The sequence below is a fragment of the Camelus dromedarius genome, chromosome 9 (genome assembly GCF_036321535.1).
Source record: "Camelus dromedarius isolate mCamDro1 chromosome 9, mCamDro1.pat, whole genome shotgun sequence".
Taxonomy (NCBI): Eukaryota; Metazoa; Chordata; class Mammalia; order Artiodactyla; family Camelidae; genus Camelus; species Camelus dromedarius.
Window position 1 is genome coordinate 72,860,588 of NC_087444.1, and position 26,232 is coordinate 72,886,819.

Below are 26,232 nucleotides of genomic sequence, written 5' to 3' on the forward strand. Positions count from 1 at the left end.
AATGTTTTCCTCAGGCTTCTTTTACCTCCCATGGTAACCACTAAACCACATTCCTCTATTGTTTGTTGAGCAAATAAACAACTGAATTTATGGGTTGGAAAGGAGAAAATTGTCCTGTTGAGTGGTTTCCAACTCTAGCTACACATTTGGATCACCTATGGAAATTTCGGAGGGAAAAATCCCCCAAAACTCAAAAAAGGGTGGGGAACCTCAATCAAACCACAGTTTATCACAGTGTGACCCAAGCTTGAACACTTTTAATATTAAGATTTTGAAGCACAGCCAGGGCTGAGAATCACCATTTAGGTCACGGACAGCAGAGACAAGAGTCTCACACTGCTCCTTCAGCCTGGGCCACAGCAGACGCTGGTAATCAATCTGAGGTCTCAAAACTCTTAATTGACCTCTAGGCAACCATTATCAATTGATTAGAGCTGCGGGAGAAGCTGAAGGGGACAGAGGAACAGGGCAGGGTGTCATACAGAGGCATCTCTCGACATGGTGACTTTGAACCTTTCCCGAACTTCTTCCAGGTTCCAGGCTGGAGCAGCTCTCCCAGGGGCCTGCCCCAGTTTCCCAGGCAGCCCCTCCTCTGCGTTACTGCTGCCCTGTTCACTTCCTGACGTCATCCCATTGTACTGTGACACTGAGCCTGCCTTTGCACTGACCCTCCTCTGGCTGTCCCTGGGACTACATGCCTGTGTGGAGGCGGTGGGTGGTTCCTGCCCTCCTCTCTTGGGCACAGGGCTCCCGTCTTCTCTCCCACTCCCCACACCCACTCAGTCCTTGTACTTTGCCCACCAGAACCGCCTCCTCCTCTGTCCTGCAACAGATGGAACAGTGGGGCCTTCGGCCCACCTTCTGGGAAAACGTGGACATGGGGTGAGGCTGGGAGACCTGGTGGGCTGCTTCCTCCACCCATTTGTATCACAGTTGCTGCATCCATCCTCCCGCCAGCTCTGAGGTGGCACTGCCACCAACATCCCAGCCGAGGAGACCAAGGCCCACAGAGCCCAGAGCCCAACTCCTGAGCCTGAGGCCCCTTCCCAAACCCACCATCCCCAGCCCTCCCCTCCTCTAGGACCTCTGACCCAGCTCATTCTCCCAGTCAAGTTTGCCTTCTGCTTTCCCACAAAGCATGCCCAGAGCCCAGGGAGGGTAGGAATATGGGATTCAGGCTCTGAAGGGTGAAGAGGGTGGCAGAGGTGAGGAGGAAGAGAGACTCATGCACAAATGTTGTCTTTTATTTCCTTCCCCGAGCCAGCTGCAGCTTCCGACAAGCAACACATCAAAGCACAGGGAGGAGATGGAGGGGTGAGGATAGGGACAACCCTCTGAGCTCCAGGGCCTGGGTCTATCCTGAGAGGTCAGGGCTGCAGGAGGCTGGGAGGCTCCAGTGCTGGGGCGAGGCGCAAGGGGAGGCGGGAGGAGCCCACCCCCAGCAATGAGAGAAAATCGTGGGGCTACATGGACTGAGAGCTCAGCCGGAGGACAAAAGTGGAGAGACAGACACCAACCTTGTGACTCAGCTGGATGGGAGCTGCGGGGGACAGGTGCCGACCCCGACCCTGGCAGCGCCCGCAGCAAGTAGGTCTGTGTCGAAGATTCTGTGTTTTAGGGTGGAGAAGGGCACTTCTGGGGACTTAAATAAAGGTGCAGGGGGTGAGGGATGCAGCGAGAACAGAGGGTGACTGTCTGGCCAGCGGGCCCGGCTGCAGGGCCCACTGAAGCAGTGCTGAGCCCACACTGTGGCCTGCGAGCCTCCAGGGTGGGAAGGAGGGAAGGGCACGCAGCCCAGGTCTCGGACTCCGCCTCTCTCCGGGCTCACACCGTGATCCTCGCTGGAGGGTCTGGCCAGGGGAGAGCGGGCGGAGGGGCAGGAAGACAGGTGCCAGGGGGCTGGGCGGGCTTAGCGCAGGTCCTCCTCGTCGCCCTGGATCGTCTTCTTGATGCGAAGCAGCATGGTGGTGAGCCACTGGTCCAGCCGGGAGATGGAGTCATACTCCTTCACCTGTAGCGCCCCGGGTGGGGAAAGGAGTCAGGGTGGGCGGCCCACCCCACACCTGGCCTTAGCTCCCTCCTTGTCCCTGGTCTTAGCCTCCAGTATCTGGTCCTGGGACCCTCGAGATGGGCCCCTGTCAGCCTTAGTCCCCCAGGAGCTGCACGGGGAGGCACAGGCCCCGGCCCAAGCCAGAGCAGCTCGCTTCTGTGTCTGTACTGGCCTGGGTATAAGGCCTCTCCTGGGGAAAAAAAGATTTTGTAGCCTAAAAACAAAAGGTCCAGCTTTCTTGTTTTATGGACCAAACGGAGGCCTGGAGACATGAAGAAGGCCTGCACTGAGTGTCCCAGGAGGGGTCAGAGAGAAAGTCACGCCCTACTGGGCCTACTCTCCCTTCTCCTGAGCTCCCTGGCTGAGCTTCCCAACAGCTGCCCACTGCCCGCTGTCTGGGGCGGGACTGACCGGGGGAGTTTGGTCTCTGTCATCATTTAGGGGCCTCTGGCCGCTAAGGGGCACTCAGGGGGAGACACACTCGACAGGTAGTCTAGAGGACCTGATGAGGACCTGAGCTGCTCACAGCTGAGTTCCAGGATGCTCAGGACAGATTGAGGAAAGGGGGAGACATCTCTGAGGGGCAGTTCTAGCAGGGATGTGGGAGCTGGGAGGGTGGGCCCTCCCGATGTTGCCTCTCCTGCACCCCTCGCTCCTCTTCCCTCCTGCTTCCGGGAAGGGGGGAGAGGGGAGGACATGACTCATTCCCTCCCTCTCTGCACCTCCTGGGTCACCCAAAGTGCCCAGTGTGAGACAACCTTCAACTGCTCACCCGGGGCAGACTCTGAGTGGTGCAAAGATCTTGGCCTTCAGGAGCAGGAAGATGTGGGTTGGAATCCCAGCTCTGTTCCCAAGAGGCCTGACCTCTCTCAATGGTGAGAACACTCCCAGCACCTCTTGGGGCTACTCGTGAGGGTTCTGGGGTGACTGGAGAATGGGATTCATAGCCAGGACCCAGGGCCAGAGATTAAAAAAAAAAGGTGAAATTGATGGGACCATATCTGACAAAAGCAGCCACCCCTCCACCCCCGGGGCCACTCACCGCCTCGGTGTAGCTGTCCACGTTCTGCTCCTCATGGGCTTCTAACAATTTCTGCAAGAAAATGGCAGGCAGGGGTCAGGGGCCCAGGCTGGCCTGAGGTCTGGCCTGGATGAGACCCTCCACCACACACTGTCTGGGGGTGAAAGTTGGGGGGACTCCCACGCTGCCAGGAAGGAAGGGGCTATATTCCCATCCTGCCCTCTGCATCAGAAGTCGCTCAACGTCACTGATACGGAATATCACGCGCACACGCGCACGCCGGCATGCACGTGAGACCATGCGGCCTCCCAGCTCTGCCTGTGGGTCCATCATTGCCTGAATCTTACTGGTCTCCTCTAGAAAACTGACAGTCAAAGGGCAGACAGGGCGGAGGAGTCCCCTAAGCAGCACTCAGATCGCAGGGATTGTGCTGACTGGGGCCCGAGCCTCCAGGCCCCCCATCCACACTCCCTGCCGCAGGCTCAGAGGCAGGGAGGGGGCAGCCGGGGCCCCGGCACTCACTTTCATCAGCTTGCACTCCCGGGAATCGGAGAACGCGGGGAACAGCTCCTCGTACTTCTGGACAGCGAGCTGAAGGTGGAGGGCAGGAAGAAGGGGGCCAGCTGATAAACAACGGCCCGTGGAGCGGTGGGACCGGCAGTCGAGGAGATATGGGGCCACTTGGGCCAAGTCAGCTCTCTGCGCCCCTACCTCAGCCTCCAGCGTCACCTGGCTCTGTGCCTGGGGGCCGCTCCATACAGCCGAGCTCAGCATGAGCCTGGCTGCAGAGACAGATGCGGGGGGAACGGGGGAAGGGGCCTGGGGAAGGGGGGAGGGTGCCCGAGGCCGGTGCTCAGTCCTCTTCCCGTGCCCGGCCCACCCAGGGTGGGGGCGACAACTGCCTCCTGTGAGTACGTCCTAGACACCAGGCCCGATGCCCGACACTTCTCACATTCAACCCTCATGAGGACCCGGGGGAATCAAATGATGGTGACCCCATTTTGAAAGTGGGAGTCACATCCAGAGAGGGCAGTGATCCACTCAGGGCACAGGGTAAGTGGTGGGGATCTGAACCGGCCTAACACCAAAGCCTAAGATCTTACCAGCCCTGCCAGGGAAGGAAGCCAGGAGTGGGGCTCAGGTGTGCCGTGATCCCAGGAAATCCCAGATGCTGGCAGAATCCAGCTCCTCTCCCCGCCGCCATTCCCAACCCCCTGCCTAGCACTGACCCCTCTCTTGCTAAGAAGCCCTGGGAACGGGTGGGGCTGGCATGCAGGCTATGGTTCACACCATGACACCAGGAGTCAGAAAGATCTGGAATCTTGGGGCTGTAGTCTACTAGCCACGTGGCTTTGAACAAGAGACTCTGGTCAGGGCCACAGTGTCTTCATCTGTAAAATGGGGTGACCATGGTGCCAACCTCACAGGGTGCAGTAAGGGCTCAAAAAGTGCTCCTACAAAAGAAAAAGCCTGGCCCTGAGCGAGCCGGGAGCTGGAAACTCAAAAGGCCACAGGGACGGGGCAGGTAGTATCAGGGATAGAGATGCACCCGTGAGAACAAGCATTTTGTGCCCAGAGGCTGACTGCTGGGGGCCAGACGTGAAGGGTTAGCCCCTTGTAAGCGGCTGAGAAGTGACCTGGCCTAGTGACAGACATGGGACTCCAGGAGTGGTTGGTCATCCCGTGGCAGGGGGGGGGGAGGTCACCCGCAGGGCCTGCGCTCACCTTGGCATTGAGCATGTCAATGCAGAAGTGGCAGAGGGCCGCCTTGAAGAAGTAGTCCTTGGCGCTGTACTTGAGGAGGGGGCTGTCCATGGCATTGGTCCCCACCTGCGGGCACCCGGAGGGCCAGGGTCACTGCCAGGCACTTGGGGGCCAGCTGGGAGCTGGGTCCGTGCCCCAGTGAGGCCCTGTGAACCCAGGACCCCAAGGGCAGGGAGACCAGAGACCAGCCCTGGGGAAGTCAGTAACTGGGATGTGACCGAGGGCAAGGCATGATGCAAGTGTTGCCACGGGGCTGAGGCCAGGTGTCCGTGGGCTTCTCCAGGGGCCCAAGATGGTGGAGGGTGAGGTTGCCCTGCTGTCAGGCCCAACAGGAGGCTGGCACATCAGTAGGCAGAGGGGCGGCAACATGAGAGGCGGTGCCTGCCCCGCTCTCCTCTGAGGCCAGCTGCCTGCCTTTCTCCGGGCCAGGCTGAACTCACCAGAACAGCCCACCCTGCCCCGCCCGGCAGAGGGGAGCCCGTGCACCCCTGTGATGCTGCCCCTACCCACGGGCTCCTCAGCTGCCTTGGGCCACCTCTTGCAATTCTCTCCCTGACTCTGGCTCTGTAGGCCTCACTCCAGGGCCACCGGCCACCGGGAAGCTCTCTGTGAGGAGTGTGGGAAGGGCCTGTCTAGGGAGAGGGTGGTGACATGGCATGGGGTCGTGGGTGGAGAAAACTCGTATAGCCAGGCTGAGTACTCTGTGAGAGTGCAGGGGGGATGATGTCAGGGGATGACCTGGGGGAGGGGATGAACACAGGAAGTGCAGAGAAAGGGGGAGGGATGGAAAGGGCGGGAGACAGGGAGAGGGGGTGCTGGCAGGCAGGCTGGGACTGGAGCCCTGCCTGCCCCCTACCTGTTCGTAGATGTCAATGGCCTTCTGGTACTGCTCCAGCTGCGCGGCGTAACCAGCCACCTTCAGCAGACACTTGTTGGCCGAGCTGTATGGGGCAGGGGGAGAGGAGGGAAGTCGGTGATGGTAGTGGAGTCTGGGTCCGGGGCATTTGCTGAGGGGCTGGGGTGGACAGGAGGGGACCTGTGCCCGGGGTACCTGTTGGATTCCTCGCCTTTGTAGTAGTCTGCAGACTGCTCGTAGTGGGCGATGGCCTGGGGAGACGGGAGGGAGGAGCCAATGCCACCTTCGCCCAGCCTGGCCTGGGGCTCAGCCAAAGCCCTTTCCCCAAGCTCTGCCACGGTACCCCCCGATCCTGTCCTGGTGTGCAGACACCAGAGGACTGGCCGCTGCAGCCTTCCCCTGCTGTTGGCCAGGCTGGGTCCCCAACTGCCACCTACCTTCTCGATGTCTACCAGCTCCGTCTCATAGATCTCGGCTATGGAGATGTGGTGCTTGGCTGCGATCGTGAATCGGCCCTGGGTAAGACAAGGGAAGGGGCCGTCAGTGATGAGTGATACCCTGAGAGCCCCACTCCAGCTCGACCAGGCCCTTCCAGGTCCCCAAAGCTGGATTCTCATCCCTCAGCCGCACCTGTAAGGGGAGGTGTGCAGAAGGGGACTCCGAGAAGCAGAGGGGCACAGGGGCTAAAGTGGGAGGCTCTAGCCTGAGTGCTGCCCCGACTGGGTGACCCTGGGCAAGTCATCCCTCATCCAGCGTCCATGCAGGCACAGGTAGACGGGCCAATACCAGAGATGATGGGTGCAGAGGGACCTGGCAGAGGCCCTGCTGCACCTGACAGATGGTCCAGGGAGGTGGATGGACCAGCCCAGAGTCACCTGGTCAAAGCTCTGGAGAAACCAGGGCCAAGGGCCCTACTGCCCAAGGGACAGCCTCCCTCTCCTCCTCCCCATCCCTGTGTGGCCACACACTCCTCACAGGCCAACGCCCACTCCCCTCCAGCTTCCCCTGCAGACACCCAGAGCTTTCCCCCAAGGAGGCCTCCAGCTCTCAGAGGGGCTGAGCCCCTCCTACCCGCCTCTACCAGCAGGGATCGAGGTGCCGGGGCTGCCACTCTGCACACAGGGGCTGGTCCGAGGCCACCTCTTGCAAAGGGCAGCAGGAAAGGGCAAGGCCCTGGGCTCAGCCAGGACAACTTTCAGGTCTCAGTGACTCCTGCTTATAGGCACATGTTCCTGAGCAAGCCACATCTCATCTGGGATCCCCTTTCCTGGCTGTTGGACAGTATAATGAAGTGCCCACATGATAGGGCAGAGCACAGCACTCAGACACTGAGAGGATGCAGTCTGGGACTGTGTTCCTGTCAGAGGGAGGGGTCTGATGTGACAGAGACAGAGATGAAAAGGCAAAAAGTGGGGTCGACAGGAGCCAGGGTCTGGTTTTGGTCCATTGTCTTGGCTCCCTGGCCTCAGACCAGTAGCCATCTCTCTGGGCCTCATCTGTTGACCAAGGGGCCACTCCCTGGGGTGGGGCAGGGTGGAGCTGACTCTGGGCCCTGCTTGCCCACCTTTATCAAATGCCTGTGGGGAGGGCTGGTGAGGGGAAATGCGCTCGACACACATGGGCCCCCAAAACAGTGACCTCTACAAGTGCAGACAATGATGGCCCTGGGTGGGAGCAGAAGCAGGGCCTGGGGAGGAGCCCTGGCCCCTAGTGATGGGCTGGGAGCTGTCACCAGGAGCCCTGCTGGTACAGAGCTGAGTGAGGACCCAGCCTGCCCAGCCCAGCTCAGGTGACCAAACCACCCGCCCCTTCAGCCTGCTCCCAGTGCTCGGGGAGGGGAGGGGAGGCTGGGGCTGTATGGCATGACTAAGAGCAGGGGGACAGGACCCGCGGTGACCCTTACCATGTCTGTGTAGATCTCAATTGCTCTCATCAAACAGTTAATGGCCTCTGAGGAGAGAAAAAGGGAGGTGGGGAGGAGAAAGGGAAGGTGAAGTCACTCCAGCAGAGGCCGAGGGGAGGAGGCAGACGCAGGCTGCCCGCGGGGCACCCGGAGTTGGCAGGGCTCTGCTCTCTGGGCAGAGAGGGAAGGTTAAGGAGTCCCCGAGCCCCAGGAAACTTGGTCAGGCTGGGACAATCCCTGGGACAGAGTACAGCCAGCACCATGTCAGGCTAATGGCAAGAAGCAGCCAAGCCTGACACCTGAGGGACGCCCAGGTTCCACCAGGGCTCTGCCACCCTTTCAAGGTGGGACCAGGAATTGGCCATGTCCCCTGCACCTGTCTGGTCTCCATCCATGGCCGGAGAAGTCTGGACACCATGACACTGAGGCGCTGCCACTGGGACTCTCCACCCTTCTCTCTCGCCCACATTGCAGCGTTCAGCACAGCTCTCTGCGCCCTCCTTAACCTGGTTGCCTGCCGGTTCCTGGAACCACCGGTTTCACCACCAACACAAACACACCGGGATGGCACTTGGGAGGAAGAACTGGGGTCCCTTTGTTGTACTATCTGTTGCAAGATTTTAAATTTGGGAAAGTTTTTTTTTTTCCCTTTGACAAGTTATTTGGAGGAGAGAGAGAAGCATGAGTGGGAAGCATTTTCTAGCAGATAGAGATGAGCTCTTGGGTGGATTTAACACCGTTTTCATGCATCTCAGGAGGAAGGGTGTTGGGGGAGGTGGACAGGGAAGGACAAAGGGTCTAGACAGACCACAGGAAGTAGGCGCTGAGCTGGGGCAAGGCTAAGAGTGCACCCTGCCATCTGGGGCAGCTGTAAGGCTCCAGGTCTGCCACTGGGGTCTCCAAAGTCAGCTGGGCCCCTGGGCTGAGGCTGCAAAGAGGCCTCAGGCCCGGTGTCTCGTCAGCCAGGGAGACACGTGAACAGTGGTTCTCAGCCCCAGATCTGTGGCTGGTCCTTCAGGGAGCCCATGAGCCCCCTCTAAATTCACAGGCAAAAAGGGGTTGTCTATGAGCACGACTCTTGGGGAAGAAGGGCCTGCATGTTAACTCCAATTCTGAAAGGCCTCTGAGGACCCCTCAAAGTTCAGAGAATGCACACCACTGGGTCAAGGTTCTGAGGCTGACAGCCGGAAGGTGGAGGCATCAGGGAAGAGGAAAAGAAGGCAGAAAGGGGGCAGAGGAGGAGCACAGGGAGAGAACACAACAAAAAATGACAGTGGGAAGAGTGGTGCTCAAGTTCCATACAGGGCATTTCTGGACATAACTGATGAGATGGCAACACAAGGGCTCCGCGCACTCCGCCCCGCCCCACCCCACCCCATCCTGCACCCTGGACTGGGTGTGGCCAGCAGGGCCCCTCTCCTGGAACCACAGGGCACATAACCTAGCACCTGGAGGCAGAGGTGGCAAAGGCTGTTCTGGGTGAGACTGGCAGTCCTGGAGGGGGAGAGGCTGGAGGCTTGCTGGCAGGACATGTGCCCCCGCAGCGGCCGCCTGGGGCCTGCTGGCACTGGCCTGGAGTGTTGTCGGCAAGGTGGCCCTTATGGTGGCAGCAGGGGAGGAAGGCTCACCCCAGGCAGCAACAAGGACTCACAGGGCTAAGTTTCCTCGCTCCAGTATGGCTGTCCCTGAAAGCCGCAGGCTGCTGGCTTACACCTGAGCAAGAACGCTGGTTGACGAGCTGCTGACACAGGGGCTAACTCTAGCTCATGTGCTGTCACCAGGAGCCTGAGGGTGAGCGACCAGCGCGTCCCTGGATGAGCACAGGGAACCCCAGCACACCTGTCTCCCACCATCCACCCACAGAAAGCCGGAGCCAGAAAGGGGCTCTGGGAATAATCTGGCCCAGGAAGGTGGGTGGGGAGGGCTGAGGCCCAGAGAGGGAAAGGCACTGGCTGAAGGAGACAGGCAGTCATGCAACCCAGGGTCCTCTACGCACCCCTGTGTGCCACTGGCCTCCCAGGCCAGATGCAGTCCCTCCCTCATCACACCCAAGAACTCAGCCGCTGTCTCCTCCTCGGTAAAATGGGGACAAATCACACGAAGAACCCCACAAAGAAGTGGAGTGGATTAAAGAGATGTCATGTGTCTGGTATACAGTAGGCATTGGTAAATGGCAGTGAAGTTGTGCGGGGCACAGGGAGGGCAAGTAGGGGTCTGGCCACATCCCCACCCTGGCTGCATCCATGGGTGCACACATGCACCCCCGGGCTGGGCTATCAGGCAGGCAGGCGGAGAGGCCTCCCTGGCCTGAGTCCACCCACAGCAGCCAACAAGGGCGGGGAAACTCTGAGAACCAGTGACAGCTACAGGCACCATCTCTCCGCCCTGCCACTGAGGGGGCAGAGGGCCACCCCTTGGCCCATGCTCAGGGCAGACTCGCAGGGGGAGGGCAATGGCTGGAGCCAAATCCTGTCCTTCTGCCCTGGCGGCTCTGCAGGCCTCAGGCACAGGCTCAGGACCAGCTGCCTCCCCAGGCGGGTGCCTTCCAGGACCGTCGCAGAAATGCAGACACAGGCGGAGGCCTGTGAGGCAGGTGAGCAGCCCACAAGGACCCAGGGATCTGCTTGGGGAAACTGGGCAAAGTTCCCAGCGGGACCCCAGCTCTGTCTCACAAGGCAAGTGGCCACGGGGAAGAGGCCGGGGTGGGGGCAGGCCATTTTCCCATGCCGGGTGCCGTGCAGGGCACGTCCGCACTTTATCTCGTGTGCTCCCTGCTTTACCAGACCAGGAAGTAAAGATCCGAAAGAACAGGTGACTGCCAAGATCACAGGGGAGCAGGCTCCTCAAGGATCACACTGAGCCCCATGCTCCTCGACTGGGGTGGGCCGTTGTGACACAGGGGTGCTGGGGTGCCACTCCAACACCCCTCCTTGCTCAGTGCCAAGAACCTGGGGGTCCGGCCAAGGCACCCGCTCCTGGCTCTGTCCAAATTAGGCTCTCCTCCGCACCACGGTGCCTCCTGTTCCCTGGAAGCCACCTCTAATGCCAAGTCCACCCTGCCCAGTCTCAGCATCCAGGGCAGTGAAGCACGCTCGCTGACCCCTGGAGAAATCAAGTCAGCCTGTGTGCCCTGTGATGGGCACGTCACCACACCTAACTATTGCTGCCTTCCCAGAGGATGCCCAGTCACCCTCTGTGCTTCTGGAGGCCAGATACGGGGCCACACCCCCGACTCGGGCCCTAGCACCCAACACACACCCAGCAGAGTCTTGCTGCCAGCTGCAAAGGCTCAGGTCAAAAGCTCGGGAAGGACGAGACATCACGGTGCCAGGGGGGCCTGCCTGCTGGAAGCGCTGGGGCTTGTTTAAAGGGCAAATGGTGCTATGCACCTGCCATGAAGTCTGGCCCTCAGCTCCTGCCTCAGAAACTAGTCTTTCCAGTCACTCTGGAGCAGCAGCTGAGCGTCACAGATGCCAGGACGGCATCTCCAGGTTGACCAGTTCCCCAGGGAGAAGGAAGGTTGGGGGGGGGGTCCTCTGTGGGGGAGGCACCAACTTTCCTGGGTGATTCAGGCTGAAAACAAACCTGAGGTCACCCTGGGCCATCACCACATCCCGCCCCCTCCATGGCCTGCTGTGGCTCACTGCTCCCAGCCAGGTGCACTCAGCTCTGTGCAATGACAAGAGCCCACCCAGTCACAAGGCCTCCCCTTGAGTTCTTGCCGGGCCTGAGCTCAACACGTGACCACTTAGGCCAACATTTGTGAGACACCCAGTGGCAGAGGAACAACTCGTCGAGTCTGGGGACAGAGAATAGCTACTTGGTCCACAAAGACATGAAATCTTTGACTGGGAACAAGGGTGTTCCGATAGTGGTAACAGATACACCAGCAATCCCCCAGCACTGGTGTGTGAACTGGTGCTCACAGATCCTTGGAGAGACCTCCGTACACGGCCACAAATTGCCCTCTCTTGGGAAGGACAGGCCTGTATTTCAAGATTATGCATGTCCTTTTTTTTTTTAAATAACGTTCATATATTTCCCATTCTTTTATGAGGGAACAGTCACAATAGACGGTCATTACAAAAAAAAAAAACCAAACCTTTGCCTATTAAAATCAGAAGTTAGCAACCCATGTCTGGCACCAAGATTGAAAAAAAAAAAGTAAAATTCCAGCTCCATGAAATCCACAAGTCTGGTACCCACTGGGTTGTGTTTCCACTTCAGGATGAGCCCAGGGGGACAGAAACAGTTTCGTCATAATGAATCAGTCCCAAGCTGGGCTCTGTCCCCAACATTCTCTCTTTTTAAGGAACTTGTTCTCTGGCAACTACATCTCAGGCTCCGTTCTCTCCGATGTCCCCTCCTCCCCCAGGGGGTAGGGAAGCCAGGTTAGGATAGTTTCCGCTCCTTTTTCGGCAGTGACTCCTACCTGGCTGGTCTTAGAACCCCCTCCCACCTGCTTCTGCATGTTAATTCTGACAACAGAACAGATTTCCTCTCTTCCAGGCGTGCGGTGGGTCTGAAATGTAACTCCCACTCCCAAATGCTCCCAGGCTCCGCAAGGGGAGGGGAGCGATCAGCTGCGCACAAAGTAGAAGGGGGAGGCGGAGGCTTGGAGCGGGATGCAAATGCCAAGCGGAAGGGAGCCAATTCTGAAGTTAAAGTGCGGGCGCCTCCCTGCCAGCAGATCCTGGCGGCCGCTGGAGAAAACCAGAGCCTCTCGGAAACCTGAGGATGTCTCTGGAGAGGGCTCAGCTGGTGCTCTGGGCGGCCAGCCCCAGTGGCCCACAGGGGCCCTCACCTTGGGGGTCGGCTTTCTTGAACGCGTTGCCTGCGTCCACGAAGCAGGTGGCCGCATCGTGCTTGCTCTGGAGCTGCAGGTGCAGCTGGGCAGCCTGGCAGAACGCGTTTCCGGCAGCTGGAACGGAAAAGAGGGATCGCAGCCTCAGTGGGGCTCCATGCTTCATAAGCTGCTCAGACAGTGCCCCGGGAGGTGGCTGGGTTCTCAAGATGTGGAAAGAGTCCCAGAGAGGAAGAGCCTGGCCTGGTGGTCACGGCTGAGCTCCACGAATCCGCACTACAGCCCCACAGGGTTGAGACTCTTGAGGAGGACACGGTTTGGGAGTGGCTGGGTAACTTTCCTAGAGTCACCTGGCCAGTCTGAGCTGGGACACAAACCCGAGTCACTCCAGCTCCGAAGCTCATGAGGCAACCAGGGGCAGGGTAATAAGCACTCCAGCTGCACAGTCAGTTCTGGTTTCTGATTTGTGAGTCAGTCACTTACTAGCCATGGCATGTTGTGCAAACGGCTGGGCCAGGCCTCAGTTTTCGAGTCTGCAGGATGGAGACAGGGATGGTACTGACCCTCACAGCACTGCTGTGATGATTCAATTAACGAATGCAAGCTTGGTGCTTAGTAGAGAGCTCCATAAATGAAGCTGTGATTAATGTTATTACTGGAACCACCTGAATGTTCCCCGGCCCAGAGTTCAGACTCTGATGGAAGTCAGGGAAGTGCTTCTGGGAAAACCGGAAATTCTGAATTTAAGGAGAAACCCTTCAAAGAGCTCATCAGTCCACGTTGGTCTGTCTCTATTTATCCTTATCCTCTAGGTCCTCTCTCCAAGGCCCTGGGACCAAGTTGTAAACTAAGCCAGTGAGCTCCAAGTGACCAGCTGGCAGGTCAGAGGGTTTGTGAGGCTGGAGGGGGCGGGGGGCTGCGGACCCCTCAGCCAGGCCTTTGGGATTGGACGCTGAAGGGAAAGAGGTGGGGAGGAGAAAGAACCTCGGAGGAGCTCTAGCAGGGATGACATACCACTCCAGTTTTTGGCCATTTTGAACATGTTTGCTGCTCGGGCGTAGATTTCGCATGCTTCTTCTATTTTGGATGAGCCTCTGGGGAAAAGGAAAGGAGAAAAAGATGAGGAGATCTGGTCTGGTCACAGGGAGAAAGCAAGCACTCTGCCCCAGTGACAGTGGAGATGTGCCCCTACAGCTCCATGGGCTGGTGGCCTGCCCCCTGGGAAGCCAGCTTCTGGAGTCCAGCTGTGGCTCAGGCCTCTGCTTTGGGCTCGAGGGAGACTGAGGTGGTGGTCCCCACTCTGTCACACAAAGGCTGCCCAAGCCCTCGCTGGGCAGGCCTGCGGGGGCCCCTCACTTGAGGGGCGGCTTCCCAATCTCCCCAGGCACCCTGCCTCTGACAGCCTGCTAGGACTGCTCTCAGGGGACCCCTGGTTCCCAGGCTCTCTGCAAATCCCTGTTCCCCAAGAGAGTGAAAAGCATCATCGGGGGAGAGTCCAGCTTTGGACACCTTGCCCCTTCCTCGATGCCTTAGCCCTGCGCCCCACACACCGCACTTGTTCAACAAAGACCTCTCAACCCTAAATGCGTGTCACTGCCAATTCAGGACTAATCCGATGTACAAAGAAGTACCATTTTTAAATGTGTGTATAAAAAGTTCCCACTTGTGTTCAAACAAACAGAAAAAAAGCGTCAGAACAGAAATACACATGTAAACACAGAATATTTCTGGAAAAAATACAAAGATAGTTACAGTGTTTTTCTCCAAGGTGGGCTCTGTAGAACTGGGCGTCAGGTGTAGGAAACAGACTCACATCCCTCATTAGTACTGCCTGAATTTTAAAATCATCTGCACATTTTACCTCTTCAAGGAAAAAAAACCCCCACATATAGGTATTTTAAATATAGGATTTACTGGGTCCTGTGGTCCAGTAATGAATTACATACGTTTCTAGCAATTTATCCTAAGAAACTAAGCAGAAAAGCTATGAGGATGTTCAGCACAAGACTATTTAAATGGCAAAAAAAATCCCCTAACAAAACCCTTAAAAGACTTACTGCACAGCAGTAGGGGCCTGGGAAGTTCAGGGCAGTTCATTTTTTTTTACTTCAATTTTTTTTTTTGGAGAGGAAGGTAGTTAGGTCTACACCCTCCCCTCCGGGGGAGGCCTTTTTTTTTTTTTTTTTTTTAAATAAAGAGCACCCTCTCTGGGCAACTTTACCTAGTTTCCCAACCTCCAAGGAGAACATGCGAACCTCCTCCTGAATCAGGGGACCCTTCATGAGTACCTCACCTGGTAAGTCCCCACTGCATCCTTCTGTCCTTCCACCTCCGATAACCCAACGAGGCTTAGCCCATGAGGTCTGTGGTCTCCGGAAGTGTTCAAACTCCCCCAGCCCACATATCTGGTAGAATGAAACCCACATACTTGGGAGTCCCACCAAAAGGATTTCAGATCTTCTCCTCACTGACATCAATTAGTATTTTGTTTTGAACAAAGAGAAGAGGGGAGTGTTTTCTGATTAAAAGCCACACAAATCATCTTCACGGTCCCACCGCTCAACCCCGGGTCAGGTGGCCCTGGAAACTGGCCGACACCAGCACTGCTGGCGGGCTTCAGGCACCATTCTGGGAGCTGTGTTGGGAGCGCTCCTGCACTGGGCACTGCCAGTGTGGGAGGTCCAGCTTGTCCCTGCTTTGAATCATATCAGCTGTTATAATCATCAAACCAGAGCCCCAGAGCCACCCTCCCTGGAGAGTCCCCTCAGCAGGTCTGGGAGTGCCTGGAATCAGGATCTTTAACAATGGCTCCAGATGATTCAGAGGAGCAGGCAAGGCTGGGAGGGAAAAAGCTGACCTAGACTGACCACTTGGAAAGCAGCCACTGATGACCTGTCCCAGGTCAAGTGATGTCACGAGGCAGATACACCCAGGGCGGGTTACTGGGGGGCTGGGACTGGAATCCCGGCCTCTTGAACCCCAATCACAACAGGTAAGGTTCTTTAGATAAAAAGTCTCCCCTCTGCCTCCTGGGCCTGTGCTGACACTGTCCCCTCTGACCCTCTGCTGTCTCCAGGAAGTGGCCCTGAGCAATGCACTCCTCCCACACTCACCCTGCAGGGTCCCACTGTCTCCCCACACCCATAGACTTCACCCTAGTGGGCACAACACACCCTGGGCCTCAGGCCCCTGTTTGGCCCCTTTAGAATCCACTCCTGGCCCTGGAGAGCTGAAGAACTTTGACAAGCTTTGGGCAGAAGAGATTCCAGAAGGGCTCCTTGGGGCCAGACTGCAGAACCCTCCTGGAGGACCTTCTCTGGAAGGTTCTCTTAAAGGAGCTGATTTATTCAGACCGCAATCTCAGGCCTGCTCACCCTGTGGAGCCCCCAGAGCACCCTTCCCTTCTCTGTGGGCACAGTTAAGTCCTACCCAAGCCCAGACATTCTCTGAAAATACTCAGGCTCCCAGCTGAGCAGAAATGGCCCAGCCCACGGAGAGGCCCCCAGCCAGGTGACCAGCAACAAGTAGAGTCAGCCCCCGCTGGCCTGTTTTGGCTCAGTGGGACGTTGTGGACTCAGAACACAAAGCCTGTCAGCTGCTAGGCTGCAATCGGATGATCCCAGACTAAGCGGGGCCAGCTCTGTGCTGAGTCAATGATGCTAAACTGTGGGGTGGAAAAGCCAGAGGGATTAACATCTGCTCAGGCCTCCACTCTGCCTCCTCCTCCCCCTCAATGCTTGGGTCGAGGCCATTTTCACCGCCAGGCCAGGCGATGACAGGAGATCTCTGGCACTCCATTCTCTTGGTTTAGATGGAAGTGGAGTCATCACAGGGGGAAAGAAACTTGCCTCAGGCCACTGGTGGATCCTGAAGGAGAAGCCACTCATGGAGCCTTTCATTCATTTGGGGAACCAATACCTGAGCATTTACTATGTGCCAGACATTACATATAACAACAGTAAACAAAGGAGAAGGAGCCAGCCCTCAGTAAACAGGACACCAGCAAGACAATTTCAGAGGGACTGGGGGACGAGTGGCTGCTTTGAATGGGCAAGTCAGGGAAAGCTGCTGTGATGATGAGATGTGAGCTTAGTCCTCAAAGACGACTGAGGAGCTATCTATGTACAGAGGGAAGAACACTCTAGGCAGCAGATGCAGCATGTGCAAAGGCCCTGAGACAGAAATAAACTTGGCTAGCTCAAGGAAGAGAAAGGGGCCAGGACGGCTATGGTGCAGGGAGAGGCAGACGGGGACCCATGCTGGGGGCCAGGAAAAGGGTTTGGGCCCTACTCTAGTAGGAAGGCTCTGGTAAGGGAAGGATGAGTGGAAGGAAGACCCCAGTTCCCCTGCTCCACCACGCCGTCTCCCCACATGATAAATCTGCGTAGTTTACTACAGGACTTCCCTCCCGGGTCAGGATGCTTCATGTCACTCATCGAAAGGTGGCCTCCCCAATAAAACCCGCACACTCCCTGAGGGAAAGAAACCAGGCCTTCTCCCTCAGACCCCTGCATGAGATCCAGAGAAGCTAGCTGGGCCTGTATCTTCTGAAGAGCCCAGGTGACAGCGCCTGTGACAGCTGACTGTCCCTCCCCCACTCATCTCCCCCAAGCTGCCTCTGCTGCGCTCTTCCCATCCCACGGCTGAACCACGCAGAGCCAGGCCGGGAATAGTGGGAACTGGTTTGGGCCGGCCGGGTGCAGGGCTGTCTATAATTACCGCTCAGCTCTGCTTTCTCCCCCTCCCACGGCGGAGGAAGCAGTCTCAGGTCTCCCAGGCACAGCCACCAACCTCCAGAGACTACCATATGGAGGGAGTGAGCGGTGCCAGGGATGCACAGACGGCCCGGTGGGACCCGGGCCAGGGGGTCTGCAGGGCAGAGCCGCATCCTCCCTCCTTCCTTCCTCTGTCCCTTGGGCACTTCCTGGCTCCCAAGGAACATGTCACCTACCCCACCTGCGCACAATCTCCTGATGCCCCCAAGAGGCAAGGCAGATGGAGTAACTCCCGTTTTAGGCCCTCGACACTGCGGTGCCACAGACACCTGCCCTCGGTCCTCTGCTTAGACTGAAGGTCCCTTTCCTGCTTCTCAGGCAGTGCCCCCAAGGGCAGGTGGGGAAGAGCGGATCCAGGGGCCGGTCCCACCCTGATCTCCTCTCCTTCGCTCTGCATTCTCATAACCAGTCACAGTGGCCTACCAGGCCCGGCCTGAAGGTGCACAGAGTTCCTCACAATCTCCCGCCAGGTGTCATCTGGCTTTACAGAGGCTGGGCCCTGAGAGGTTAAGGGACTCGCCCCAGCCACTTGGCCAGGAAGCAGCAGGGCTGGGGAACCTGCCTTGCCCGTCATTCACACGGTGATCTGGGGGGCATCCTTCCTGTGTCCGAGAGTCTTCTGGGAGTCAAGAGGGTTGACAAAGTCTCTGCCTGCTCTCGCTCCTCCAGTAGATTCAACAGCCAGCGCTGCTCACGTTCCCCTCAGCAGCCTGGAGGCCGGGGAGGCAATCGTTAAGCCAGCCCTCCCCCAAGCCAAGCCCTAGCCCACCTAGCCTGCCTTGCTTCTCTGCCAACTCTGCCGGGCCGTCAGAGCCAGAGCCGAGGCATCTCTTGGCATCTCCTCCTGCATCTCCCATGAGCACTGAGCCCCTCACTGCCTCCTACACGAGGAAAGGTAAGAGCTTCTGCAGGGCAGGGCCTGGCCCCCACCGAGCTCACACAGGCACCTGTGATGACGGAAGAATCAAGTGCTACACACTAACCACCCAGCTCTGAAAACAGCACAGGACTCTTCCGAGACACGTCTGCAAGGGCCAGGGCAGGAGGAGAGAGAGGACAGACCTGGGGGCCGAGACATGAGCTGAAATCAGTCTCGGGCACCTTGCTAGCCGTGCGAAATGGGCTAGCGGCCCCGTTTCTTTCTCTGCAAAATGGAGACAATGAGCCTGACCCGGGAGGAATCTTTGCGAGGATGCAAGAGGATGAACGCAGGCGCGGTACCTCGCATGGAGCAGGTGCTCAAACGGCTGCTATTACATGAGGGAGGAGAAGTACGCTCCCAGGGCTGCCGGCCACCCGACAACGGGATCCTACAGTCGTTTGGGATGGGGGGAAAAATCAAGGACGGTAGTCAGACAGGCCTGGATTCAAGTGCTGACTCGTGGTGTTTCCTTACAACTGGGGAGAAGATCCACAGCTGGCAGGCCTGCTGGGACCAGGAGGAATCCTGCAGGTAGCGCCCAGGAGAGCACCGGCCACACAGCAGGTGCTTAGCAGATGAGAGCATTACTGTCATCAGGCTGGCGGAGAGAGCAGATTCTAGAAATGTTCGCCTACTTCAGCTCTCAGTGTGTGCTTCATCTCCCCGCCTCCAGATTAGCTAAGCACTGCCCCCCCTCCGGTTTCCACAGAGCACAGGGCCTCCCCTACTCCACCTCCTACCCCATCCTGCTGACAGGGCTTTACGGGCCATCGCCCTCCGGGCTGTAAGCCAAAGGCAGGAGCTGCGCATGCCACACGGCCTGGCAGGCGCTCCTGTGACTCTTACAGCGATGCCCTCTGCAACCCAACAGGATGACTTCATCACAACCGAAGAGCTGAACGTTTCCCATTCTGAAAAGATGTTTCTGGAAGATTTGCCTCTCAGTCGCCTCATCCCTAATAGGAGCCTCAAAACCTCTGTACTAACAGGTGGCAGAGCCCCACCCACCAAGAGACGCAGACCCCTTGGGCTGCAGCAAGATGGTGGCCAGGTTCCTTGGAAAACTTGCGTCCCCTCGGGGAAGACTCCACTCAAACTGGGCAAGAGATGCCACGTTTTAAGCTGTGGATTTAGGCAGCTGGCAGGGTACTGGGAATCACCTCAGTGCCCAGAAGAGCCGCTCCAGAAGCTGTCATTCCCACACCAGGCTCAGCTAAGGGCCCAGGTGGGTCCTGTACAGGGGACACTAACCCAGACCTTGGCAGCAGCTCTTGCCTCAGGAAAGCCAGGCTCTGGGGTGCCCAGGGGGTGCTGGTGCCCGCGGGCGGTTCAAATAGGACTGTGTCGACATCTGATCTCTAGGGTACTGTTTGTATAAAGAACACAAACACCCTGTTGTCTCTATTTCTCCAGCGCCTCCAGCTCAACTTCCAATCACAAAGCTAGCAATAATAATAACAACAACAACAACAACAGTTGTAAGCACTTACCAGGGTCAGGCACCAGGCTCTCAGCACTTTACACATAATCTCCTTAGAACAACCCAGTGAAGTAGGTGTTACTATGATTTTCATTTCACAGATGAAGGAACTTCTTAAGTACATCAATAGCTGAGGGGAAAGAAGTCTTTATTTGGGGTTGGGGGAAGGGTCGGAGGAGACAGCAGCCCCAGGGAATAGAAGCACTGTGTGGAACCTGTACAGTCCGGAAGCAGCACAGCAAGGAAGCCTGGATCCATCAGCAGACGCGGAGCAGGAAGAGAACGTGCACCTCGCCTGTCCCCTCTCTTCTTCCACAGATTCATTATGTGTGGGAAATCTCCCCCTTCTTGGTTTCCAGAGCAGAAATTTGGGCCGCTCCCCCACCTCCCTCCCCGGACAGAGTTGAGGGGGAGGAGCAGAGGGGGAGGCACAGAATCGGCTCTGATCTACCAGCTGGCACTGCCTCCCTCCCGGGCTACCAGGGCACCAAAGCCCCCTAGTGTCTGGCAGCCCAGAAGCAATGAAGAGCAAAGGCGGCCCTAACGTCCAAGGCTACCAGGCTGCCCCCACCCTAGGTGGGAGCTACCCCACTTGGCTCTTTTGATGTGAGCAGAGACCTCTCAGTATGGGATGCTGTCACTGCTGAGGTTCCTGAAAGGGGAAGGAGAAGCAGGCGGGAGCAGCTGAGCCCCGACACTCCCTCCCCCCTCCCTGGAAGCCATGGAAGGCCTTGAGAAAAGACAAGGCCTACACACTCCCCGCGCAGGCACACAGGCTCCGGTCAGGCCGGCCGGTCTCCCGCCTGCATGCCAGCCCTGGGTGCTTGCCTTGCTCAGTCTCCCCTCAGCATTATCACAACTGCTCTTGGAGCTGGAAGGGCCTGGGCTCAATACACCTGCTCTTCTTTCATTCAGATGTTTGGAGAAAACTGCCCCGTGGGCAGGGAAGATGCAGAAATCAGGAAGGAAGTCCCCTAAGACACTCATTTGCCAACATCCTTCCTAAACATAGTGTCCAGAAACGGGCCTGAGTGTCAAGAATAAACTTAAGGCAGCAGCAAGAGAACTCTGGGATCAGACAGGCATGGGTCTGAATGCGGATCTCCCTCCCACTCACCGGGGGCCTGGGGCTCACACATCAACATCTCCAAGCTTCAGCTCCTCCACCTCCGCAGGGATGCTGTGAGGCCCCAATGAGAGGACACAGGTAACACGCCTGGCCCAGGCCTGACTCAGAGTCAGGGCGAGCACTTAATAAACACTATCAGCTACTATTACTGTCACTGCCTTCACTCACCCCAACACCAGCTGCAGCAGTCCTTTCTAAAATGCAAATGGGAACCCTCCAGGACTGGCCCTGCTATGGGTTGAATGCTTGTGTTCCCCCAAAATTTATGTGTTGAAATCATAACTAGGAGGTGGGGCCTTTGAGAGGTGATGAGGTCATGAGGGTGGAGCCCTTTTAATTGGGATTAGTGCCTTTAGTGAAGGGACCCCAGAGAGCTAGTTCACCCTTGCCACCGCCACCACCCCTTCCACAATGTTGAGGACACAGTGAAATGACAGCTGTCTATGAGGATGCAGGCCCTCATGAGACACCAAATCTGCCAGCGTCATGATCCTGGACCTCCTAGACTCCAAAACGGTGAGAAATAAATTTCTGTTGTTTATAAGCCACCTAGTTTATAGCAGCCCGAACAGACTAAGACAGGCCCCTCATTAAAACCCTCAATGCTCTCCAGCACCTCCTCAAATCTTAGCCCTTTCTCAAAAGGCCCTCCAGGACTGGGCCTGGTTCTCACTGTCTCACCTCCCCTCTGCCCATCCTAATTTCACATGCTAATGTGGAACTCCCTGTATCAAACCTTCATACACGGAACTCTGCACACCTGGGCCTTGCTCAAGATGTCCCCTCCGCCTGAAACAGCGCTCCCCCACCAGAAGGCACCCCTGCAACTCCTCTTCATCCTCTCAGATGGAGGCCTCTCCTCTGGGGCATTATCCCTGGTCCTGCTGGATCTCGGGTCCCCATCACTCCAGGCAGAATCTCCCCTCACACTAGACCTCTGTTCACACAATGCCCGCTGCCTGGAACACCCTCCCAGTCCCTACTCCCTAAGCCTGTCTGAGGGTTCCTTGGGGCCCAGCTCACCCCTCACCAGAGCCTTTCTTCAGCTCCTGCAGCTTCCTCTCAGCTCAGGAACCTCACACGAGTGACATAACCTAGCCCTCAGTCACATTTGACAATTCTGCATTACTAGCGTTTCAGCAAGCGTTCATCAGGCCTTCCCAACCAAGGGCAAGTGTCTCAGGGTCTGACTTAGCTGCTCCCCCCAAGCACAGCCCAATAGCACACTAATCCCCAGACCAAAGGGACCAGACATTGAGCCACCCTGGAAGACTACTACTGAAAACTGAGCTCTTGGCCCCACCCCAAAACACTGCACCTGAACTTCTCTCCTTGTGAAGGAAAAAGAAAACACACACACCCTTTCCCCCACTCTCAGCCTCTAAAATAAAACATCCCCCACCTAATCAATAAAACCCATCAGCCCCGGATGTTTCTCCTCACCTGGCAATTCTCAGCCACATTACTCAAGTTCTTTTGCTAAATATTATCCACGCTCGAGTAACAATGAGCAGCTCCATCTCCTTTCCCAGAAAGAACCCTCCCTTTCATTTCTTACTGACCTCCTAACACTGTCTCTCCCAATCCCAAGGTCCTCCTCCCAAACCCCTTCCCCAGCCTTCTGGCATTCTCCCCCAGTCCCATAGCCTCCCCGAGTCTCTGTCACTCTCTGCTGCCAGCCTCTGTGCCCCACCCCCCTGCCCCAGTTCTTCCTAACTCTCTACCAACTCATCCATGTTGCTGCAGTGCTCCTCCCAGTTTGAAAAGCAACACGACCCTCCCCCAGTCCTCCCGGGCTCTCTTCTTCCTCCACCCAGGGCCTCGAGCCCCTTCCCCTAACCCTATTCAGTCCCCATAGCCTGGAGTCCCTTTTCCCAGCCCCTTTCAGCTCCTATCTCATCACACCCAGTCTCTCCCTGCTCTGACTACCCCCCTCCCCAAGACCTCTCCCATCAGGCTCCTACCTTGATCCCCACCAGCCCTATACAGGCCCCAACCTGTTTCCTTCCTGGAAGTCACACTGATGGTAACTGACCCTTTCAGAGCATTAACCATGTCCCAGGCTCAATCCTAAGCATTTGATGTGCGCTATTACTCAATACTAGTAGCAAACATCTGAGGTAGGTTTCGCTAAGATCCCCTTTAACAGGGAAATTAAACAGCTTGCCAAGGTCATAAAATGGCAAAATCCATTTTAAGACTGGGCTTCTAACACTCCAAAGCCACTAAAAGTCCTCAAAGGATGGTCATCAGAACAACTCTCATGAGCCAACCTAAACTTTATGTGAATTTCCTGCCACACTGCAGCTGTTGGTTCCCTCTCCCAGCCCCCTTCAGGCCTCTCTTGGGCAGGCCACAGTCATCCTGCTCACACGGCCCGCCCCTTCCTGAGTCAAGGATTGCACAGCAAGCCTTCAGCCCCTTTTGGTTCTCTTATCTCCCTCATCTTTCCCTTTTATCCCTACACTTCCTAAGGCAAGCCAGCTTCGTTTGTTCCCTCACCCCACCTTAGACTCCAGCCTCCCAGCCCAGGCCTCCTCAGCCTTAACGGACATCAACCCAGGGATTCCTCCACTCAGATCCCACTCGGGTGTCAGGTCCCCTTCCACTACACTCCAGGGCCATACTCACCCCAGACACCTCACACACCTCAGACTTGGGCTCATCACTCCCAGGATCACGTCAGTCCTAACCCCTGACCCCGAGTTCACACAAATCCACCACCCCAGGCCTTGGAAAGGTGAAGCCCTCGGGCAAGGGTTCTCTGTCCCATGACCCAAGATGCCTGTCTGGAATCCTTTAAATAGGTTCTCCTATAGTTCCAAAAGGCTTCTTCACTGGCTGCCCTCCCAGGCTCCCTCAGTCCTCGCAGGCCAGGTCCCCTTCAAGGCCTCAGACCATATTCCCTCGGCCCAGGTTCCCCTGCAGCCTCTTGGCCCGTCTTCAGCCTGCGTCCCCTTCCCGCCTTCAGATGGTGTCGCCTCATCCTGGGTGTCCTCAGCCGAGGGCCCTTCCATCATCTCAGTCTCTCCTCAAACCGTGTTGCCACTGCCACAGCCCGCGCTCCCTGGCCCTCAGCCTGTGTCCCTTCTGCTACCTCAGACCATGTCACCTAATCCTGGAATCGCCTCCGTCCTCTAGGCGCGAGTCCTTTGTCTCTACTGCCGCTTCGGGCCGTGACTCCTTCGCCCTTTCAGCCCAGGTCCCGGCCGACGCCGCGGCGCGGCTCTTACCCAAAGAGGCCCGAGAAGAAGGACTGTGAGTTCTTCACTTTGCGCTCCGCCTCGGCCAGCAGCGCCATCGCCTCCGCTTCCTTCCCGGAGTTGTCCATTGCGGCCGCAAAGGTACTGAGCAAACCGCCCGATCCGGGCGCTCAGAAGACTCAGCCGCGGCCCAAGCGCGGTACACAGGCCGGGGGAGCTCAGCGGGCTGTGTTGACGTCGCACCGGCGCGCGCCTCCTGCGGCCCTGGAGTCACGTGACTCCCGCTGGCCAACCAGCAGCCTCGTAGAGCTGCGCGCTCCCCGCCGGGCTCGCCCTCGCCAGCCGCCGAACGCCGCCTCGTGACTCACGGCCTCCAATGGGAGACCAGATGCCTTAACGCATGAGCATATACCTGCTGACGGCACGCCACACTCTTCCTGGTGCGCCGGTGACAGTCCACGTGACTCAACATAAGCCAATCGTAGTCCTCACCGCCAAGGACCCGCCTTGAGGTGCTACCTTTCTGGCTCCTCCTCCACCAATCAACAGTAGCCTCTGGCTCCATCTGTACGTCCCTGTGGAATTTAGACCCCAGTCAGCTGACAGCTGATCCTCACGTGACAGCTCCTGGGCCCTGCGGAAAGATACGTCCCACCCACGACTGGGTTTGACAGTTCTATTGCGCAGATTTTAGTCCCCGCCTCCACTTCTAATATCGGGTGGTTCTTCGCTTGGAATGGCTCTGTGGTAAGAAGGAAACCTGTCTCCCTTTTCTTGCGCCCTCTGTCGACCTATGCTGAAATTGGTTCGGGAAGCCCAGTGAAGTAGGCATACCTCATTTTATTGTGCTTTGCTTTGTTGCTCTTCAAAGATACTGTTTTAACAAATTGAACGTTTGTGACAACCCTGCTTTGAGCAAATCTGTCGGTGCTATTTTCCCCAAGAGCACTGGCTCACTGCATGTCTGTGTCACATTTTGGTTAACACTTGAAATAGTTTAAACATTTTCATTATTGTATTTGTTAGGGTTATCTGTTAGAGTTATCTTTGATGTTACTATTACCGCTCGATGAGGGCTCAAATGATGGTTAGCACTTTTTTTTAGCAATCAAGTATTTTCATATTAAGGTATGTGCATTTTTTACACATGCTATTGCACACTTAATAGGCTACAGTACGGTGCAAATATGTTTTATATGCACTGGGATACAAAAATCCCCATGTGTTTGGTTTTATTGTGGTGATCTGGAACCCAACCTGCAACAACTCCAGGGTACGCGCCTACTTGAGTGGTGGGAGGCAAAACTGAGAGCAGAGAGGTTCTCTAAACTCTGATGTCACTAAAAAAATATAGCTGGAAAGAGTGTGCTAGAAATTCAGGTTCAACCACACCTAGTGCCCAGATCTTAGTTTTTAGTATCATACCCCAATAAAAGGAACAAGCATCATTAGAGAAATGTCTGGTTCTACACTGGGCCGGAAATGATACAAGATGAGCCTGGAGCATCTTGTAGTCACAGAAGGGAAGTCTCTCAGCCTTTATTTCTTTGTCTCTGTTTCTCTTACACATACACACACACACACACACACATGCGTACACACACACGATGGGTATGTCAAAGAGACACAGGTGCAAACTGAAAGAGCTCCCAATAGGCAAAGCTGGAACGATTTGAGCAACAAAGTAAGTAGCGTTGGATTATAACCCAGTCTATATAATATCCATGAGCCCATTATAATATAAATGAATGACTGAACAGATAAACGGCAGAGAATAGGCAAATATTTCATGCGTAATTCCAAATAATTTATCTGGCCATTCTGCCCTCAAGAAGATGGGGCATAACTCTTCATCCCTTAAGTGGGGACTGTGCACAGTGACTTCCTTCCACAGAGTACAGTATGGGGGAGGGCTAAGTATACAGTGGAGAAACCTGACAAACATTGTCAGCCAGGTGATGGAGGTTAACATCAGCAGTGACAAGTGACGTTGAGACTATGTACCCTTAATAACATGTGATGACAATGGCACTTCACCTCTGTGGTCTTCTTCCTTCTGATCATGAGAAAAATATCAGACAGATTCCAGCTGAGGCACATTCTCCAGAATACCTGACCAAGTTTCCTCATAACTGTCATCGGAAACAAGGAGTCTGAGAAACTGTCACAGCCAAGAAAAGCCTAAGGAAATATGACAACTAAATGGAATGCGGTGTCATGGGAGGAGCCTGGCACAGAAGAGGGACGTTAGGTAAAAACAAAGGAAATCTGAATAAAATATAAATTTTAGTTAATAATAATGTATCAATATTGGCTCATTAATTA

General features: G+C 56.4%; 1 protein-coding gene across 1 annotated transcript; it reads right to left on the minus strand.

The window, feature by feature from the left end:
* Window positions 1–1,223: 1,223 nt before the first annotated feature.
* NAPA (NSF attachment protein alpha) lies at window positions 1,224–24,185 on the minus strand. The gene is made up of 11 exons (XM_031458985.2): window positions 23,938–24,185; window positions 13,413–13,492; window positions 12,399–12,515; window positions 7,595–7,641; window positions 6,129–6,206; window positions 5,887–5,942; window positions 5,692–5,776; window positions 4,797–4,901; window positions 3,594–3,662; window positions 3,093–3,143; window positions 1,224–2,011 (listed from the first exon to the last, which is right to left on the minus strand). Exons 1-11 carry the CDS (start codon window positions 24,033–24,035, stop codon window positions 1,910–1,912), a joined length of 888 nt encoding a protein of 295 aa, XP_031314845.1. The 5' UTR covers window positions 24,036–24,185; the 3' UTR covers window positions 1,224–1,909.
* Window positions 24,186–26,232: the final 2,047 nt, after the last annotated feature.